The sequence below is a fragment of the Salvelinus fontinalis genome, chromosome 9 (genome assembly GCF_029448725.1).
Source record: "Salvelinus fontinalis isolate EN_2023a chromosome 9, ASM2944872v1, whole genome shotgun sequence".
In the NCBI taxonomy this organism is placed as follows: domain Eukaryota; kingdom Metazoa; phylum Chordata; class Actinopteri; order Salmoniformes; family Salmonidae; genus Salvelinus; species Salvelinus fontinalis.
In genome coordinates this window covers 2,332,718-2,353,176 of record NC_074673.1, presented here as the reverse complement: position 1 = coordinate 2,353,176, position 20,459 = coordinate 2,332,718, and the positions used below count along the sequence as shown (strand labels likewise).

General features: G+C 58.9%; 1 protein-coding gene across 1 annotated transcript in view; it reads right to left on the bottom strand.

Moving 5' to 3' along the window:
• Positions 1-20,459, bottom strand: part of hexa (hexosaminidase A (alpha polypeptide)) — a 66,611-nt gene that overhangs the window by 26,594 nt on the left and 19,558 nt on the right. The window contains exons 7-8 of the mRNA XM_055933070.1: positions 7,698-7,830; positions 6,180-6,360 (exon numbers count right to left, since the gene is read on the bottom strand). Of these exons, the coding sequence (XP_055789045.1) occupies positions 6,180-6,360; positions 7,698-7,830 (314 nt within the window). The remainder of the gene's footprint in view (positions 1-6,179; positions 6,361-7,697; positions 7,831-20,459) is intronic.

The window sequence follows — 20,459 nt, the reverse complement described above, 5'->3', positions numbered from 1 at the left end:
ACTACCTACCACCTAACTACCTACCACCTACCACCTAACTACCTACCACCTACCACCTACTACCTACCACCTACCACCTACCACCTACCACCTACCACCTAATACCACCTACTACCTAACAACCTACTACCTACCACCTACTACCTACCACCTACCACCTAATACCTACCACCTAACTACCTACTACCTACCACCTAACTACCTACTACCTACCACCTACTACCTACCACCTACCACCTAACTACCTACCACCTAACTACCTACCACCTACTACCTACTACCTACCACCTAACTACCTACCACCTAACTACCTAACTACCTACCACCTAACTACCTACCACCTACCACCTAGTACCTACTACCTACCACCTAATACCACCTACTATCTACCACCTACCACCTAACTACCTAATACCTACCACCTACTACCTACCACCTACTACCTACCACCTACCACCTAACTACCTACCACCTACCTACCTACCACCTACTACCTACTACCTACCACCTAACTACCTACCACCTAACTACCTACCACCTACCACCTAGTACCTACTACCTACCACCTAATACCACCTACTATCTACCACCTACCACCTAACTACCTAATACCTACCACCTAATACCTACCACCTAATACCACCTACCACCTAATACCACCTACCACCTAATACCACCTACCACCTACCACCTACCACCTACCACCTACTACCTACCACCTACCACCTAATACCACCTACTAACTACCTACTACCACCTACTACCTACCACCTAACTACCTACTACCTACCACCTAACTACCTACCACCTACCACCTACTACCTAACTACCTACCACCTACTACCTACCACATAATAACACCTACCACCTAATACCACCTACCACCTACTACCTACCACCTACCACCTAATTACCTACTAACTACCACCTACTACCTACCACCTACCACCTAATACCACCTAACTACCTACCACCTAACTACCTACCTACCACCTACTACCTACCACCTACTACCTACCACCTAACTACCTACTACCTACCACCTACCACCTACTACCTACCACCTACCACCTAATACCACCTAACTACCTACCACCTAACTACCTAATACCTACCACCTACTACCTACCACCTACTACCTACCACCAACTACCTACCACCTACCACCTAATACCACCTACCACCTAATACCACCTACCACCTACCACCACCTAACTACATACCACCTACTACCTACCACCTACCACCTACCACCGACCACCGACTACCTACCACCTACTACCTACCACCTACCACCTACTACCTACCACCTACCACCTACTACCACCTACTACCACCTACTAACTACCTACTACCTACCATCTACCACCTACTACCTACTACCTACTACCTACCATCTACTACCTACCACCTACTATCTACTACCTACCACCTAACTACCTACCACCTAACTACCTAACTACCTACCACCTACCACCTACCACCTAACTACCTACTACCTACCACCTAACTACCTAATAACTACCACCTACTACCTACCACCTACTACCTACCACCTACTACCTACCACCTACTACCTACCACCTACTACCTACCACCTACCACCTACCACCTAATACCACCTAATACCACCTACTACCTAATACCACCTACTACCTAATACCACCTACTATCTACCACCTACCACCTAACTACCTACCACCTAACTACCTAATACCTACCACCTACTACCTACCACCTAATACCTCCCCCCTACCACCTAATACCTACCACCTACCACCTAATACCTACCACCTACTACATAATACCTACCACATACCACCAACCACCTACTACCTACCACCTACTACCTACTACCATACCCTGTTCAAAGGCACTGGGATATTTTGTCTTGCCCATTCACCCTCTGAATGGCACACATACACAATTCATGTCTCAAATGTAACAAGGCTTAAAAATCCTTCTTTAACCTGTCTCCTCCCTTTCATCTACACTGACAAATGGATTGAACAAGTGACATCAATAAGGGATCATACCTTTCACCTGGATTCACCTGGTCAGTCTGTCATGGAAAGAGCAGGGGCTCTTAAGCGCTAGCTCACACACATGTACATTGTAATATTGTTGTATGGTGGTACAATACATGTAGTATTGTAGATATGTAGTGGTGTAATAATGTTACATGATGTACTGTTTTATATTTTGTTTTATGTGTAAAGAAAGTGCCTCAATGTGTTTGGACCCCAGGAAGAGTAGCTGCTGCCTTGGCAAGAACTAATGGGGATCCATAATAAACCCCAGGAAGAGTAGCTGCTGCCTTGACAGGAACTAATGGGGACCCATAATAAACCCCAGGAAGAGTAGCTGCTGCCTTGACAGGAACTAATGGGGATCCATAATAAACCCCAGGAAGAGTAGCTGCTGCCTTGACAGGAACTAATGGGGACCCATAATAAACCCCAGGAAGAGTAGCTGCTGCCTTGACAGGAACTAATGGGGATCCATAATAAACCCCAGGAAGAGTAGCTGCTGTCTTGGCAGGAACTAATGGGTATCCATAATAAACCCCAGGAAGAGTAGCTGCTGCCTTGACAGGAACTAATGGGGATCCATAATAAACCCCAGGAAGAGTAGCTGCTGCCTTGGCAGTAACTAATGGAGATCCATAATAAACCCCAGGAAGAGTAGCTGCTGCCTTGGCAGGAACTAATGGGGATCCATAATAAACCCCAGGAAGAGTAGCTGCTTCCTTGGCAGGAACTAATGGGGATCCATAATAAACCCCAGGAAGAGTAGCTGCTGCCTTGACAGGAACTAATGGGGATCCATAATAAACCCCAGGAAGAGTAGCTGCTGCCTTGGCAGGAACTAATGGAGATCCATAATAAACCCCAGGAAGAGTAGCTGCTGCCTTGGCAGGAACTAATGATGGTCCATAATAATCCCCAGGAAGAGTAGCTGCTGTCTTGGCAGGAACTAATGGGTATCCATAATAAACCCCAGGAAGAGTAGCTGCTGCCTTGACAGGAACTAATGGGTATCCATAATAAACCCCAGGAAGAGTAGCTGCTGCCTTGACAGGAACTAATGGGGATCCATAATAAACCCCAGGAAGAGTAGCTGCTGCCTTGGCAGGAACTAATGGGGATCCATAATAAACCCCAGGAAGAGTAGCTGCTGCCTTGGCAGGAACTAATGGAGATCCATAATAAACCCCAGGAAGAGTAGCTGCTGCCTTGGCAGGAACTAATGGGGATCCATAATAAACCCCAGGAAGAGTAGCTGCTGCCTTGGCAGGAACTAATGATGATCCATAATAAACCCCAGGAAGAGTAGCTGCTGCCTTGGCAGGAACTAATGGGGATCCATAATAAACCCCAGGAAGAGTAGCTGCTGCCTTGGCAGGAACTAATGATGATCCATAATAAACCCCAGGAAGAGTAGCTGCTGCCTTGGCAGGAACTAATGGTGATCCATAATAAACCCCAGGAAGAGTAGTTGCTGCCTTGGCAGGAACTAATGGGGATCCATAATAAACCCCAGGAAGAGTAGCTGCTGTCTTGGCAGGAACTAATGGGTATCCATAATAAACCCCAGGAAGAGTAGCTGCTGCCTTGACAGGAACTAATGGGGATCCATAATAAAACCCAGGAAGAGTAGCTGCTGCCTTGGCAGGAACTAATGGGGATCCATAATAAACCCCAGGAAGAGTAGCTGCTGCCTTGGCAGGAACTAATGATGATCCATAATAAACCCCAGGAAGAGTAGCTGCTGCCTTGGCAGGAACTAATGGGGATCCATAATAAACCCCAGGAAGAGTAGCTGCTGCCTTGGCAGGAACTAATGATGATCCATAATAAACCCCAGGAAGAGTAGCTGCTGCCTTGGCAGGAACTAATGGTGATCCATAATAAACCCCAGGAAGAGTAGTTGCTGCCTTGGCAGGAACTAATGGGGATCCATAATAAACCCCAGGAAGAGTAGCTGCTGTCTTGGCAGGAACTAATGGGTATCCATAATAAACCCCAGGAAGAGTAGCTGCTGCCTTGACAGGAACTAATGGGGATCCATAATAAAACCCAGGAAGAGTAGCTGCTGCCTTGGCAGGAACTAATGGAGATCCATAATAAACCCCAGGAAGAGTAGCTGCTGCCTTGGCAGGAACTAATGGGGATCCATAATAAACCCCAGGAAGAGTAGCTGCTTCCTTGGCAGGAACTAATGGGGATCCATAATAAACCCCTGGAAGAGTAGCTGCTGCCTTGACAGGAACTAATGGGGATCCATAATAAACCCCAGGAAGAGTAGCTGCTGCCTTGGCAGGAACTAATGGAGATCCATAATAAACCCCAGGAAGAGTAGCTGCTGCCTTGGCAGGAACTAATGATGGTCCATAATAAACCCCAGGAAGAGTAGCTGCTGTCTTGGCAGGAACTAATGGGTATCCATAATAAACCCCAGGAAGAGTAGCTGCTGCCTTGGCAGGAACTAATGGGGATCCATAATAAACCCCAGGAAGAGTAGCTGCTGCCTTGGCAGGAACTAATGATGATCCATAATAAACCCCAGGAAGAGTAGCTGCTGCCTTGGCAGGAACTAATGGGGATCCATAATAAACCCCAGGAAGAGTAGCTGGTGCCTTGGCAGGAACTAATGGGGATCCATAATAAACCCCAGGAAGAGTAGCTGGTGCCTTGGCAGGAACTAATGATGATCCATAATAAACCCCAGGAAGAGTAGCTGCTGCCTTGGCAGGAACTAATGGTGATCCATAATAAACCCCAGGAAGAGTAGCTGCTGCCTTGGCAGGAACTAATGGGGATCCATAATAAACCCCAGGAAGAGTAGCTGCTGCCTTGGCAGGAACTAATGGAGATCCATAATAAACCCCAGGAAGAGTAGCTGCTGCCTTGGCAGGAACTAATGGGGATCCATAATAAACCCCAGGAAGAGTAGCTGCTGCCTTGGCAGGAACTAATGATGATCCATAATAAACCCCAGGAAGAGTAGCTGCTGCCTTGGCAGGAACTAATGGGGATCCATAATAAACCCCAGGAAGAGTAGCTGGTGCCTTGGCAGGAACTAATGATGATCCATAATAAACCCCAGGAAGAGTAGCTGCTGCCTTGGCAGGAACTAATGGGGATCCATAATAAACCCCAGGAAGAGTAGCTGCTGCCTTGGCAGGAACTAATGGGGATCCATAATAAACCCCAGGAAGAGTAGCTGGTGCCTTGGCAGGAACTAATGATGATCCATAATAAACCCCAGGAAGAGTAGCTGCTGCCTTGGCAGGAACTAATGGGGATCCATAATAAACCCCAGGAAGAGTAGCTGCTGCCTTGGCAGGAACTAATGGGGATCCATAATAAACCCCAGGAAGAGTAGCTGCTGCCTTGGCAGGAACTAATGGGGATCCATAATAAACCCCAGGAAGAGTAGCTGCTGCCTTGACAGGAACTAATGGGGATCCATAATAAACCCCAGGAAGAGTAGCTGCTGCCTTGACAGGAACTAATGGGGATCCATAATAAACCCCAGGAAGAGTAGCTGCTGTCTTGGCAGGAACTAATGGGGATCCATAATAAACCCCAGGAAGAGTAGCTGCTGCCTTGGCAGGAACTAATGGGGATCCATAATAAACCCCAGGAAGAGTAGCTGCTGCCTTGGCAGGAACTAATGGGGATCCATAATAAACCCCAGGAAGAGTAGCTGCTGCCTTGGCAGGAACTAATGATGGTCCATAATAAACCCCAGGAAGAGTAGCTGCTTCCTTGGCAGGAACTAATGGGGATCCATAATAAACCCCAGGAAGAGTAGCTGCTGCCTTGGCAGGAACTAATGGGGATCCATAATAAACCCCAGGAAGAGTAGCTGCTTCCTTGACAGGAACTAATGGGAACCATAATAAACCCCAGGAGGAGAAGCTGCTGCTTTGGCAGGAACTAATGGGGATCCATAATAAACCCCAATACAAATGTTTTGCATAGTCAGTAGATGTACTGTAACGGACAGCCCTCTTCACATGTCTCAACAAAACAAACTGAACAGTAGCAACAATGATGTCCTCACAGCATCAAGAGATACACTACTTTTTGATATATATACTTTCTTCACTATTCAAAAAAAAGTCAAACAGTTAATCAAGTTTGTACAGCCTTAACATCAAATCAACCTACCAGCAGGTAAAGTCTACCTCGTCCCCTCCCAGGTGGATGTAAGAGTCAGGAAACACAGAGGTGACCTCTTTAAACAGGCGGGTCATGAACTGGTAGCTGGCGGAGTTGGCTGGGTTCACTGGACCAAACGTCCCAGAGGGGACTGTGCCCTTATAGCAGGGGGTCAGGAGACCGGGCTGTCCTGAGGAGAGAGGGGTGAGGGGGTTAAGGGTGGGGAGGGATGGCTGGGTTCACTGGTCCGAAAGTCCCAGAGGGGACTGTGCCCTTATAGCAGGGGGTCAGGAGACCGGACTGTCCTGAGGAGAGAGGGGTGAGGGGGTTAAGGGTGGGGAGGGATGGCTGGGTTCACTGGTCCGAAAGTCCCAGAGGGGACTGTGCCCTTATAGCAGGGGGTCAGGAGACCGGGCTGTCCTGAGGAGAGAGGGGTGAGGGGGTTATAGGTGGGGAGGGATGGGTGGGTTCACTGGACCAAACGTCCCAGAGGGTACTGTGCCCTTATAGCAGGGGGTCAGGAGACCGGGCTGTCCTGAGGAGAGAGGGGTGAGGGGGTTATAGGTGGTGAGAGATGGGTGGGTTCACTGGACCAAACGTCCCAGAGGGTACTGTGCCCTTATAGCAGGGGGTCAGGAGACCGGACTGTCCTGAGGAGAGAGGGGTGAGGGGGTTAAGGGTGGGGAGGGATGGGTGGGTTCACTGGTCCGAAAGTCCCAGAGGGTACTGTGCCCTTATAGCAGGGGGTCAGGAGACCGGGCTGTCCTGAGGAGTGAGGTCATAAAGCCTTTATAACGGCTATATATAACCTCTGTCATAGAACCTAAGATGTTATGAATCTAGTTAGCAATCAGAAGCAGAGTCCGTGACTGGGTGTATGTTACCTTTTCCCCATGACTGTGTGTGTGTTACCTTTGCCCCATGACTGTGTGTGTGTGTTACCGTTGCCCCATGACCGTGTGTGTGTGTTACCGTTGCCCATGACTGAGGGTGTGTGTGTTACCGTTGCCCCATGACCGTGTGTGTGTTACCTTTGCCCATGACTGAGGGTGTGTGTGTTACCGTTGCCCCATGACTGTGTGTGTTACCTTTGCCCCATGACTGTGTGTGTTACCTTTGCCCCATGACTGTGTGTGTGTGTGTGTGTGTTACCTTTGCCCCATGACTGTGTGTGTGTTACCTTTGCCCAATGACTGGGTGGGTGTGTGTGTTACCTTTGCCCATGACTGAGGGTGTGTGTGTTACCGTTGCCCCATGACCGTGTGTGTGTTACCTTTGCCCATAACTGAGGGTGTGTGTGTTACCGTTGCCCCATGACTGTGTGTGTTACCTTTGCCCCATGACTGTGTGTGTGTGTGTGTGTGTGTGTGTGTGTGTGTGTGTGTGTGTGTGTTACCTTTGCCCCATGACTGTGTGTGTGTGTTACCTTTGCCCATGACTGAGGGTGTGTGTGTTACCGTTGCCCCATGACCGTGTGTGTGTGTGTGTGTGTTACCTTTACCACATGACTGTGTGTGTGTGTGTTACCTTTGCCCCATGACTGGGTGTGTCCCGGGGAGTCAAATTCAGCCAGGACCCTGATGCCTCTGAGTCTGGCGTGGGCGATAACCCTCTTCACGTCTATCTGGGTGTACACATGGGTAAACGGATGGAACGCCCCCTAGGACAAACAGAGCCAAACAGAATATCAGCCAAGCACAACATCAGATAACAATAGAATATTGAAGGCGGCAGGTAGCCTAGCGGTAAGAGGGCGGCAGGTAGCCTAGCGGTAAGAGGGCGGCAGGTAGCCTAGCGGTAAGAGGGCGGCAGGTAGCCTAGCGGTAAGAGGGCGGCAGGTAGCCTAGCGGTAAGAGGGCGGCAGGTAGCCTAGCGGTAAGAGGGCGGCAGGTAGCCTAGCGGTAAGAGGGCGGCAGGTAGCCTAGCGGTAAGAGGGCGGCAGGTAGCCTAGCGGTAAGAGGGCGGCAGGTAGCCTAGCGGTAAGAGGGCGGCAGGTAGCCTAGCGGTAAGAGGGCGGCAGGTAGCCTAGCGGTAAGAGGGCGGCAGGTAGCCTAGCGGTAAGAGGGCGGCAGGTAGCCTAGCGGTAAGAGGGCGGCAGGTAGCCTAGCGGTAAGAGGGCGGCAGGTAGCCTAGCGGTAAGAAGGCGGCAGGTAGCCTAGCGGCAACTAGATAGCCATTTCACATCCGTTACATACGCACACCTGGACTTCATCATCACCTTGATTACTCTCCCTTTATTTAGCCCTCAGTAGCCTCAGTCATCAGGCAGTATTGGTTTTATTTACGTTCAGTACGCGTCTCCTGTTTTGTTGCCTTGTTCAGGTTTATTAAACTCACCTTCTGCACCGGCATCCTGACTCCAAACTTTACACACACAGACATTGAGAGGCACAAGCAGGTAAGGTAGGAGTAAAGCACTCTGGGACAAAGAGCCAAGCACAACATCAGCAGAACAAAACATACAGCCTATCTGTTTCTGTTCACCTGCCAAACAGAACTGGGACCAGTTAACCAAGCAGTTCAGCTGCAGAACATCTTTCAGCAACTCATTATCAGAACCACCTGTGTCTATCCAGTCTCCTCAAGTGGAAGGGGAAACTACAGGGCCGGCAGGTAGCCTAGTGGTTAGAGTGTTGGGCCAGTAAGCGAAAGGTTGCTAGATCGAATCCCCGAGCTGACAAGGTAAAAAGTATTAAACTAAATCTTTAATAGTGAGAGCTTTGCAATAGCTGGTCGACGAATCACTGTCTCTGATGATTCGTTGAAAAGCGGCGAGACAAAAGTACAAAGGTCTTTTATAGTCAAGATCCACCACCTTGTTGACATAACAAACCACAGATATATAGAATGGGTGACAAGGTGAGACTTTTTAAATGAGAAAGGAGTATCCCGTAGCCTGAGAGCATTCGCTATAAAGTATCGTTCAGTTTGGTCCCGAAGACAAGGCTGCTATCTTGTTCCTGTTACTCCTAGCACAAAAACACCAACTCATCCAATGGCATTAATCAATTGTCAACTCTAGATACTCCCATCTCAAGTAAAACCCCTCTTGACCCCACTCCTGGACAAGCTCACTGAGGGGAGTGAGCCTCTAGGCCATAAAACTGTGCAACATCAGAGTGCAACATCAGAGATGACATACAATGGTTCCAGACACTACCACACACACCCTGTCTCAGACCTTATCTCCCCCCAGGACGAAGGAGGGGGTGACTGGTGCAGACATTGTTGAGACAAGTAATTGGTTCCCCATTTATTAACGCCATCCATTCACATGGTTTAAGAATAACTAGACACATTCACATGGGAAGACAATGTTCCCTCCTGTCCTCTTCCCTTTCTGATATTCTGCACCAGGGACATGTGAAAGACAAGCCTGACCTCTCCCCTCTCTGAGCCCCAGGTGACAGAGCCCCAGGTGACAGAGCCCCAGGTGACAGAGCCCCAGGTGACTGAGCCCCAGGTGACAGAGCCCCAGGTGACTGAGCCCCAGGTGACAGAGCCCCAGGTGACAGAGCCCCAGGTGACAGGGCCCCAGGTGACAGGGCCCCAGGTGACAGGGCCCCAGGTGACTGGGCCCCAGGTGACTGGGCCCCAGGTGACTGGGCCCCAGGTGACTGGGCCCCAGGTGACTGAGCCCCAGGTGACTGAGCCCCAGGTGACTGAGCCCCAGGTGACTGGGCCCCAGGTGACTGAGCCCCAGGTGACTGAGCCCCAGGTGACTGAGCCCCAGGTGACTGAGCCCCAGGTGACAGAGCCCCAGGTGACAGAGCCCCAGGTGACTGAGCCCCAGGTGACTGAGCCCCAGGTGACTGGGCCCCAGGTGACTGAGCCCCAGGTGACAGAGCCCCAGGTGACTGAGCCCCAGGTGACTGACCGCCAGGTGACAGAGCCCCAGGTGACTGAGCCCCAGGTGACAGAGCCCCAGGTGACTGAGCCCCAGGTGACTGACCGCCAGGTGACTGACCGCCAGGTGACAGAGCCCCAGGTGACTGAGCCCCAGGTGACTGAGCCCCAGGTGACTGAGCCCCAGGTGACTGAGCCCCAGGTGACTGAGCCCCAGGTTACTGAGGTGACTGGGCCCCAGGTGACAGAGCCCCAGGTGACAGAGCCCCAGGTGACTGAGCCCCAGGTGACTGAGCCCCAGGTGACTGAGCCCCAGGTGACAGAGCCCCAGGTGACTGAGCCCCAGGTGACTGACCGCCAGGTGACAGAGCCCCAGGTGACTGGGCCCCAGGTGACTGAGCCCTAGGTGACTGGGCCCCAGGTGACTGAGCCCCAGGTGACTGAGCCCCAGGTGACAGAGCCCCAGGTGACTGACCGCCAGGTGACAGAGCCCCAGGTGACAGAGCCCCAGGTGACTGAGCCCCAGGTGACTGACCGCCAGGTGACAGAGCCCCAGGTGACTGAGCCCCAGGTGACTGAGCCCCAGGTTACTGAGGTGACTGGGCCCCAGGTGACTGAGCCCCAGGTGACAGAGCCCCAGGTGACTGACCGCCAGGTGACTGAGCCCCAGGTGACTGACCGCCAGGTGACTGAGCCCCAGGTGACTGGGCCCCAGGTGACTGAGCCCCAGGTGACTGACCGCCAGGTGACTGACCGCCAGGTGACTGACCGCCAGGTGACTGACCGCCAGGTGACTGACCGCCAGGTGACTGGGCCCCAGGTGACTGAGCCCCAGGTGACTGGGCCCCAGGTGACTGAGCCCCAGGTGACTGAGCCCCAGGTGACAGAGCCCCAGGTGACAGAGCCCCAGGTGACAGAGCCCCAGGTGACAGAGCCCCAGGTGACAGAGCCCCAGGTGACAGAGCCCCAGGTGACAGAGCCCCAGGTGACAGAGCCCCAGGTGACCGGGCCCCAGGTGACCGGGCCCCAGGTGACCGGGCCCCAGGTGACCGGGCCCCAGGTGACCGAGCCCCAGGTGACCGGGCCCCAGGTGACCGGGCCCCAGGTGACCGGGCCCCAGGTGACCGGGCCCCAGGTGACCGGGCCCCAGGTGACCGGGCCCCAGGTGACCGGGCCCCAGGTGACCGAGCCCCAGGTGACCGAGCCCCAGGTGACAGAGCCCCAGGTGACAGAGCCCCAGGTGACTGAGCCCCAGGTGACAGAGCCCCAGGTGACTGACCGCCAGGTGACAGAGCCCCAGGTGACAGAGCCCCAGGTGACTGAGCCCCAGGTGACTGACCGCCAGGTGACAGAGCCCCAGGTGACTGAGCCCCAGGTGACTGAGCCCCAGGTTACTGAGGTGACTGGGCCCCAGGTGACTGAGCCCCAGGTGACAGAGCCCCAGGTGACTGACCGCCAGGTGACTGAGCCCCAGGTGACTGACCGCCAGGTGACTGAGCCCCAGGTGACTGGGCCCCAGGTGACTGAGCCCCAGGTGACTGACCGCCAGGTGACTGACCGCCAGGTGACTGACCGCCAGGTGACTGACCGCCAGGTGACTGACCGCCAGGTGACTGGGCCCCAGGTGACTGAGCCCCAGGTGACTGAGCCCCAGGTGACAGAGCCCCAGGTGACAGAGCCCCAGGTGACAGAGCCCCAGGTGACAGAGCCCCAGGTGACAGAGCCCCAGGTGACAGAGCCCCAGGTGACAGAGCCCCAGGTGACAGAGCCCCAGGTGACCGGGCCCCAGGTGACCGGGCCCCAGGTGACCGGGCCCCAGGTGACCGGGCCCCAGGTGACCGAGCCCCAGGTGACCGGGCCCCAGGTGACCGGGCCCCAGGTGACCGGGCCCCAGGTGACCGGGCCCCAGGTGACCGGGCCCCAGGTGACCGGGCCCCAGGTGACCGGGCCCCAGGTGACCGAGCCCCAGGTGACCGAGCCCCAGGTGACAGAGCCCCAGGTGACAGAGCCCCAGGTGACTGAGCCCCAGGTGACTGAGCCCCAAGTGACTGAGCCCCAGGTGACTGGGCCCCAGGTGACTGAGCCCCAGGTGACTGAGCCCCAGGTGACTGAGCCCCAGGTGACTGAGCCCCAGGTGACTGGGCCCCAGGTGACTGAGCCCCAGGTGACTGAGCCCCAGGTGACTGACCGCCAGGTGACAGAGCCCCAGGTGACAGAGCCCCAGGTGACAGAGCCCCAGGTGACTGAGCCCCAGGTGACTGACCCCCAGGTGACTGAGCCCCAGGTGACTGACCGCCAGGTGACTGACCGCCAGGTGACTGACCGCCAGGTGACTGACCGCCAGGTGACTGAGCCCCAGGTGACTGAGCCCCAGGTGACTGAGCCCCAGGTGACTGAGCCCCAGGTGACAGAGCCCCAGGTGACTGACCGCCAGGTGACTGAGCCCCAGGTGACTGAGCCCCAGGTGACTGAGCCCCAAGTGACTGAGCCCCAAGTGACTGGGCCCCAGGTGACTGAGCCCCAGGTGACTGAGCCCCAGGTGACTGAGCCCCAGGTGACTGAGCCCCAGGTGACTGAGCCCCAGGTGACTGAGCCCCAGGTGACTGACCGCCAGGTGAAAGAGCCCCAGGTGACAGAGCCCCAGGTGACAGAGCCCCAGGTGACTGACCGCCAGGTGACAGAGCCCCAGGTGACAGAGCCCCAGGTGACAGAGCCCCAGGTGACTGAGCCCCAGGTGACTGACCGCCAGGTGACTGACCGCCAGGTGACAGAGCCCCAGGTGACTGAGCCCCAGGTTACTGAGGTGACTGGGCCCCAGGTGACTGAGCCCCAGGTGACAGAGCCCCAGGTGACTGACCGCCAGGTGACTGGGCCCCAGGTGACTGAGCCCCAGGTGACTGACCGCCAGGTGACTGGTCCCCAGGTGACTGGGCCCCAGGTGACTGAGCCCCAGGTGACTGGGCCCCAGGTGACTGGGCCCCAGGTGACTGAGCCCCAGGTGACTGAGCCCCAGGTGACTGGGCCCCAGGTGACTGAGCCCCAGGTGACTGAGCCCCAGGTGACTGAGCCCCAGGTGACTGGGCCCCAGGTGACTGGGCCCCAGGTGACTGGGCCCCAGGTGACTGAGCCCCAGGTGACTGAGCCCCAGGTGACAGAGCCCCAGGTGACAGAGCCCCAGGTGACTGGGCCCCAGGTGACTGGGCCCCAGGTGACTGGGCCCCAGGTGACTGAGCCCCAGGTGACTGAGCCCCAGGTGACTGAGCCCCAGGTGACTGAGCCCCAGGTGACTGAGCCCCAGGTGACTGACCGCCAGGTGACAGAGCCCCAGGTGACTGAGCCCCAGGTGACAGAGCCCCAGTTGACAGAGCCCCAGGTGACTGACCGCCAGGTGACAGAGCCCCAGGTGACTGGGCCCCAGGTGACTGAGCCCCAGGTGACTGGGCCCCAGGTGACTGAGCCCCAGGTGACTGAGCCCCAGGTGACAGAGCCCCAGGTGACTGACCGCCAGGTGACAGAGCCCCAGGTGACTGAGCCCCAGGTGACTGAGCCCCAGGTGACTGACCGCCAGGTGACTGACCGCCAGGTGACTGACCGCCAGGTGACTGAGCCCCAGGTGACTGAGCCCCAGGTGACTGAGCCCCAGGTGACTGAGCCCCAGGTGACTGAGCCCCAGGTGACTGAGCCCCAGGTGACTGAGCCCCAGGTGACTGAGCCCCAGGTGACTGGGCCCCAGGTGACTGGGCCCCAGGTGACTGGGCCCCAGGTGACTGAGCCCCAGGTGACTGAGCCCCAGGTGACTGAGCCCCAGGTGACTGAGCCCCAGGTGACTGAGCCCCAGGTGACTGACCGCCAGGTGACAGAGCCCCAGGTGACTGAGCCCCAGGTGACAGAGCCCCAGTTGACAGAGCCCCAGGTGACTGACCGCCAGGTGACAGAGCCCCAGGTGACTGGGCCCCAGGTGACTGAGCCCCAGGTGACTGGGCCCCAGGTGACTGAGCCCCAGGTGACAGAGCCCCAGGTGACAGAGCCCCAGGTGACTGACCGCCAGGTGACTGAGCCCCAGGTGACTGAGCCCCAGGTGACTGAGCCCCAGGTGACTGAGCCCCAGGTGACAGAGCCCCAGGTGACAGAGCCCCAGGTGACAGAGCCCCAGGTGACTGAGCCCCAGGTGACTGACCGCCAGGTGACTGACCGCCAGGTGACTGAGCCCCAGGTGACTGAGCCCCAGGTGACTGAGCCCCAGGTGACTGAGCCCCAGGTGACAGAGCCCCAGGTGACTGAGCCCCAGGTGACTGACCGCCAGGTGACTGAGCCCCAGGTGACTGAGCCCCAGGTGACTGAGCCCCAGGTGACTGAGCCCCAGGTGACTGAGCCCCAGGTGACTGAGCCCCAGGTGACTGAGCCCCAGGTGACTGGGCCCCAGGTGACTGGGCCCCAGGTGACTGGGCCCCAGGTGACTGAGCCCCAGGTGACTGAGCCCCAGGTGACTGACCGCCAGGTGACTGACCGCCAGGTGACAGAGCCCCAGGTGACTGAGCCCCAGGTGACAGAGCCCCAGGAGACTGACCGCCAGGTGAGAGAGCCCCAGGTGACAGAGCCCCAGGTGACAGAGCCCCAGGTGACTGAGCCCCAGGTGACTGAGCCCCAGGTGACTGAGCCCCAGGTGACAGAGCCCCAGGTGACTGACCGCCAGGTGACAGAGCCCCAGGTGACTGAGCCCCAGGTGACTGAGCCCCAGGTGACTGAGCCCCAGGTTACTGAGGTGACTGGGCCCCAGGTTACTGAGGTGACTGAGCCCCAGGTGACAGAGCCCCAGGTGACTGAGCCCCAGGTGACTGAGCCCCAGGTGACTGAGCCCCAGGTGACTGGGCCCCAGGTGACTGGGCCCCAGGTGACTGGGCCCCAGGTGACTGGGCCCCAGGTGACTGGGCCCCAGGTGACTGAGCCCCAGGTGACTGAGACCAAAGGTGACTGAGACCAAAGGTGACTGAGCCCCAGGTGACTGAGCCCCAGGTGACTGAGCCCCAGGTGACTGGGCCCCAGGTGTCTGGGCCCCAGGTGACTGGGCCCCAGGTGACTGAGCCCCAGGTGACTGAGCGCCAGGTGAAAGAGCCCCAGGTGACAGAGCCCCAGGTGACAGAGCCCCAGGTGACAGAGCCCCAGGTGACTGACCGCCAGGTGACAGAGCCCCAGGTGACAGAGCCCCAGGTGACAGAGCCCCAGGTGACAGAGCCCCAGGTGACTGAGCCCCAGGTGACTGACCGCCAGGTGACAGAGCCCCAGGTGACTGAGCCCCAGGTGACTGAGCCCCAGGTGACTGAGCCCCAGGTTACTGAGGTGACTATGCCCCAGGTGACTGAGCCCCAGGTGACAAAGCCCCAGGTGACTGAGCCCCAGGTGACTGACCGCCAGGTGACTGGGCCCCAGGTGACTGGGCCCCAGGTGACTGGGCCCCAGGTGACTGACCGCCAGGTGACTGACTGCCAGGTGACTGGGCCCCAGGTGACTGGGCCCCAGGTGACTGAGCCCCAGGTGACTGAGCCCCAGGTGACTGAGCCCCAGGTGACTGGGCCCCAGGTGACTGGGCCCCAGGTGACTGAGCCCCAGGTGACTGAGCCCCAGGTGACTGGGCCCCAGGTGACAGAGCCCCAGGTGACTGAGCCCCAGGTGACAGAGCCCCAGGTGACAGAGCCCCAGGTGACAGAGCCCCAGGTGACTGGGCCCCAGGTGACTGGGCCCCAGGTGACTGGGCCCCAGGTGACTGAGCCCCAGGTGACTGAGCCCCAGGTGACTGAGCCCCAGGTGACTGAGCCCCAGGTGACTGAGCCCCAGGTGACTGAGCCCCAGGTGACTGGGCCCCAGGTGACTGGGCCCCAGGTGACTGAGCCCCAGGTGACTGAGCCCCAGGTGACTGGGCCCCAGGTGACTGAGCCCCAGGTGACAGAGCCCCAGGTGACAGAGCCCCAGGTGACTGAGCCCCAGGTGACAGAGCCCCAGGTGACTGGGCCCCAGGTGACTGGGCCCCAGGTGACTGAGCCCCAGGTGACTGAGCCCCAGGTGACTGAGCCCCAGGTGACTGAGCCCCAGGTGACTGAGCCCCAGGTGACTGAGCCCCAGGTGACTGAGCCCCAGGTGACTGGGCCCCAGGTGACTGAGCCCCAGGTGACTGAGCCCCAGGTGACTGACCGCCAGGTGACTGAGCCCCAGGTGACTGAGCCCCAGGTGACTGAGCCCCAGGTGACTGAGCCCCAGGTGACTGTGCCCCAGGTGACTGACCCCCAGGTGACAGAGCCCCAGGTGACTGAGCCCCAGGTGACTGAGCCCCAGGTGACTGACCCCCAGGTGACTGACCGCCAGGTGACAGAGCCCCAGGTGACTGAGCCCCAGGTTACTGAGGTGACTGGGCCCCAGGTGACTGAGCCCCAGGTGACTGAGCCCCAGGTGACTGAGCCCCAGGTGACTGAGCCCCAGGTGACTGAGCCCCAGGTGACTGAGCCCCAGGTGACTGAGCCCCAGGTGACTGGGCCCCAGGTGACTGAGCCCCAGGTTACTGAGCCCCAGGTGACTGGGCCCCAGGTGACTGGGCCCCAGGTGACTGGGCCCCAGGTGACTGAGCCCCAGGTGACTGGGCCCCAGGTGACTGAGCCCCAGGTGACAGAGCCCCAGGTGACAGAGCCCCAGGTGACTGAGCCCCAGGTGACAGAGCCCCAGGTGACAGAGCCCCAGGTGACTGGGCCCCAGGTGACTGGGCCCCAGGTGACTGGGCCCCAGGTGACTGAGCCCCAGGTGACTGAGCCCCAGGTGACTGAGCCCCAGGTGACTGAGCCCCAGGTGACTGAGCCCCAGGTGACTGGGCCCCAGGTGACTGAGCCCCAGGTGACTGAGCCCCAGGTGACTGACCGCCAGGTGACTGAGCCCCAGGTGACTGAGCCCCAGGTGACTGAGCCCCAGGTGACTGAGCCCCAGGTGACTGTGCCCCAGGTGACTGACCCCCAGGTGACAGAGCCCCAGGTGACTGAGCCCCAGGTGACTGACTGCCAGGTGACAGAGCCCCAGGTGACTGAGCCCCAGGTGACTGAGCCCCAGGTTACTGAGGTGACTGGGCCCCAGGTGACTGAGCCCCAGGTGTCAAAGCCCCAGGTGACTGAGCCCCAGGTGACTGACCGCCAGGTGACTGGGCCCCAGGTGACTGAGCCCCAGGTGACTGAGCCCCAGGTGACTGAGCCCCAGGTGACTGACCGCCAGGTGACTGACCGCCAGGTGACTGACCGCCAGGTGACTGACCGCCAGGTGACTGGGCCCCAGGTGACTGAGCCCCAGGTGACTGGGCCCCAGGTGACTGGGCCCCAGGTGACTGGGCCCCAGGTGACTGAGCCCCAGGTGACTGAGCCCCAGGTGACAGAGCCCCAGGTGACTGGGCCCCAGGTGACTGGGCCCCAGGTGACTGAGCCCCAGGTGACTGACCGCCAGGTGACTGACCGCCAGGTGACTGAGCCCCAGGTGACTGACCGCCAGGTGACAGAGCCCCAGGTGACTGACCGCCAGGTGACAGAGCCCCAGGTGACTGAGCCCCAGGTGACTGACCGCCAGGTGACAGAGCCCCAGGTGACTGACCGCCAGGTGACAGAGCCCCAGGTGACTGAGCCCCAGGTGACAGAGCACCAGGTGACAGAGCCCCAGGTGACAGAGCCCCAGGTGACAGAGCCCCAGGTGACTGAGCCCCAGGTGACTGAGCCCCAGGTGACTGAGCCCCAGGTGACTGAGCCCCAGGTGACTGAGCCCCAGGTGACTGAGCCCCAGGTGACTGAGCCCCAGGTGACTGAGCCCCAGGTGACAGAGCCCCAGGTGACAGAGCCCCAGGTGACTGGGCCCCAGGTGACTGGGCCCCAGGTGACTGGGCCCCAGGTGACTGAGCCCCAGGTGACTGAGCCCCAGGTGACTGAGCCCCAGGTGACTGAGCCCGAGGTGACTGGGCCCCAGGTGACTGGGCCCCAGGTGACTGAGCCCCAGGTGACTGAGCCCCAGGTGACTGGGCCCCAGGTGACTGAGCCCCAGGTGACAGAGCCCCAGGTGACAGAGCCCCAGGTGACTGAGCCCCAGGTGACTGAGCCCCAGGTGACAGAGCCCCAGGTGACAGAGCCCCAGGTGACTGGGCCCCAGGTGACTGGGCCCCAGGTGACTGAGCCCCAGGTGACTGAGCCCCAGGTGACTGAGCCCCAGGTGACTGAGCCCCAGGTGACTGAGCCCCAGGTGACTGAGCCCCAGGTGACTGAGCCCCAGGTGACTGGGCCCCAGGTGACTGAGCCCCAGGTGACTGAGCCCCAGGTGACTGACCGCCAGGTGACTGAGCCCCAGGTGACTGAGCCCCAGGTGACTGAGCCCCAGGTGACTGAGCCCCAGGTGACTGTGCCCCAGGTGACTGACCCCCAGGTGACAGAGCCCCAGGTGACTGAGCCCCAGGTGACTGACTGCCAGGTGACAGAGCCCCAGGTGACTGAGCCCCAGGTGACTGAGCCCCAGGTTACTGAGGTGACTGGGCCCCAGGTGACTGAGCCCCAGGTGTCAAAGCCCCAGGTGACTGAGCCCCAGGTGACTGACCGCCAGGTGACTGGGCCCCAGGTGACTGAGCCCCAGGTGACTGAGCCCCAGGTGACTGAGCCCCAGGTGACTGACCGCCAGGTGACTGACCGCCAGGTGACTGACCGCCAGGTGACTGACCGCCAGGTGACTGGGCCCCAGGTGACTGGGCCCCAGGTGACTGAGCCCCAGGTGACTGGGCCCCAGGTGACTGGGCCCCAGGTGACTGGGCCCCAGGTGACTGGGCCCCAGGTGACTGAGCCCCAGGTGACTGAGCCCCAGGTGACAGAGCCCCAGGTGACTGAGCCCCAGGTGACTGAGCCCCAGGTGACTGAGCCCCAGGTGACAGAGCCCCAGGTGACAGAGCCCCAGGTGACTGACCGCCAGGTGACAGAGCCCCAGGTGACTGAGCCCCAGGTGACTGAGCCCCAGGTTACTGAGGTGACTGGGCCCCAGGTTACTGAGGTGACTGAGACCCAGGTGACAAAGCCCCAGGTGACTGAGCCCCAGGTGACTGAGCCCCAGGTTACTGAGGTGACTGGGCCCCAGGTGACTGAGCCCCAGGTGACTGAGCCCCAGGTGACTGAGCCCCAGGTGACTGAGCCCCAGGTGACTGAGCCCCAGGTTACTGAGGTGACTGGGCCCCAGGTTACTGAGGTGACTGAGCCCCAGGTGACAAAGCCCCAGGTGACTGAGCCCCAGGTGACTGAGCCCCAGGTTACTGAGGTGACTGGGCCCCAGGTGACTGAGCCCCAGGTGACTGAGCCCCAGGTGACTGAGCCCCAGGTGACTGAGCCCCAGGTGACAGAGCCCCAGGTGACTGAGCCCCAGGTTACTGAGGTGACTGGGCCCCAGGTTACTGAGGTGACTGAGCCCCAGGTGACAAAGCCCCAGGTGACTGAGCCCCAGGTGACTGAGCCCCAGGTTACTGAGGTGACTGGGCCCCAAGTGACTGAGCCCCAGGTGACTGAGCCCCAGGTGACAGAGCCCCAGGTGACAGAGCCCCAGGTGACTGAGCCCCAGGTTACTGAGGTGACTGGGCCCCAGGTTACTGAGGTGACTGAGCCCCAGGTGACAAAGCCCCAGGTGACTGAGCCCCAGGTGACTGAGCCCCAGGTTACTGAGGTGACTGGGCCCCAGGTGACTGAGCCCCAGGTGACTGAGCCCCAGGTGACTGAGCCCCAGGTGACTGAGCCCCAGGTTACTGAGGTGACTGGGCCCCAGGTGACTGAGCCCCAGGTGACAGAGCCCCAGGTGACTGGGCCCCAGGTGACTGGGCCCCAGGTGACTGGGCCCCAGGTGACTGGGCCCCAGGTGACTGAGCCCCAGGTGACTGGGCCCCAGGTGACTGGGCCCCAGGTGACTGAGCCCCAGGTGACTGAGCCCCAGGTGACTGAGCCCCAGGTGACTGAGCCCCAGGTGACTGAGCCCCAGGTGACTGAGCCCCAGGTGACAGAGCCCCAGGTGACTGAGCCCCAGGTGACTGAGCCCCAGGTGACAGAGCCCCAGGTGACAGAGCCCCAGGTGACAGAGCCCCAGGTGACAGAGCCCCAGGTGACAGAGCCCCAGGTGACAGAGCCCCAGGTGACAGAGCCCCAGGTGACTGAGCCCCAGGTGACTGAGCCCCAGGTGACAGAGCCCCAGGTGACAGAGCCCCAGGTGACAGAGCCCCAGGTGACTGACCGCCAGGTGACTGACCGCCAGGTGACTGACCGCCAGGTGACTGACCGCCAGGTGACAGAGCCCCAGGTGACTGAGCCCCAGGTGACTGAGCCCCAGGTGACTGAGCCCCAGGTGACTGAGCCCCAGGTGACTGAGCCCCAGGTGACTGAGCCCCAGGTGACTGAGCTCCAGGTGACTGACCCC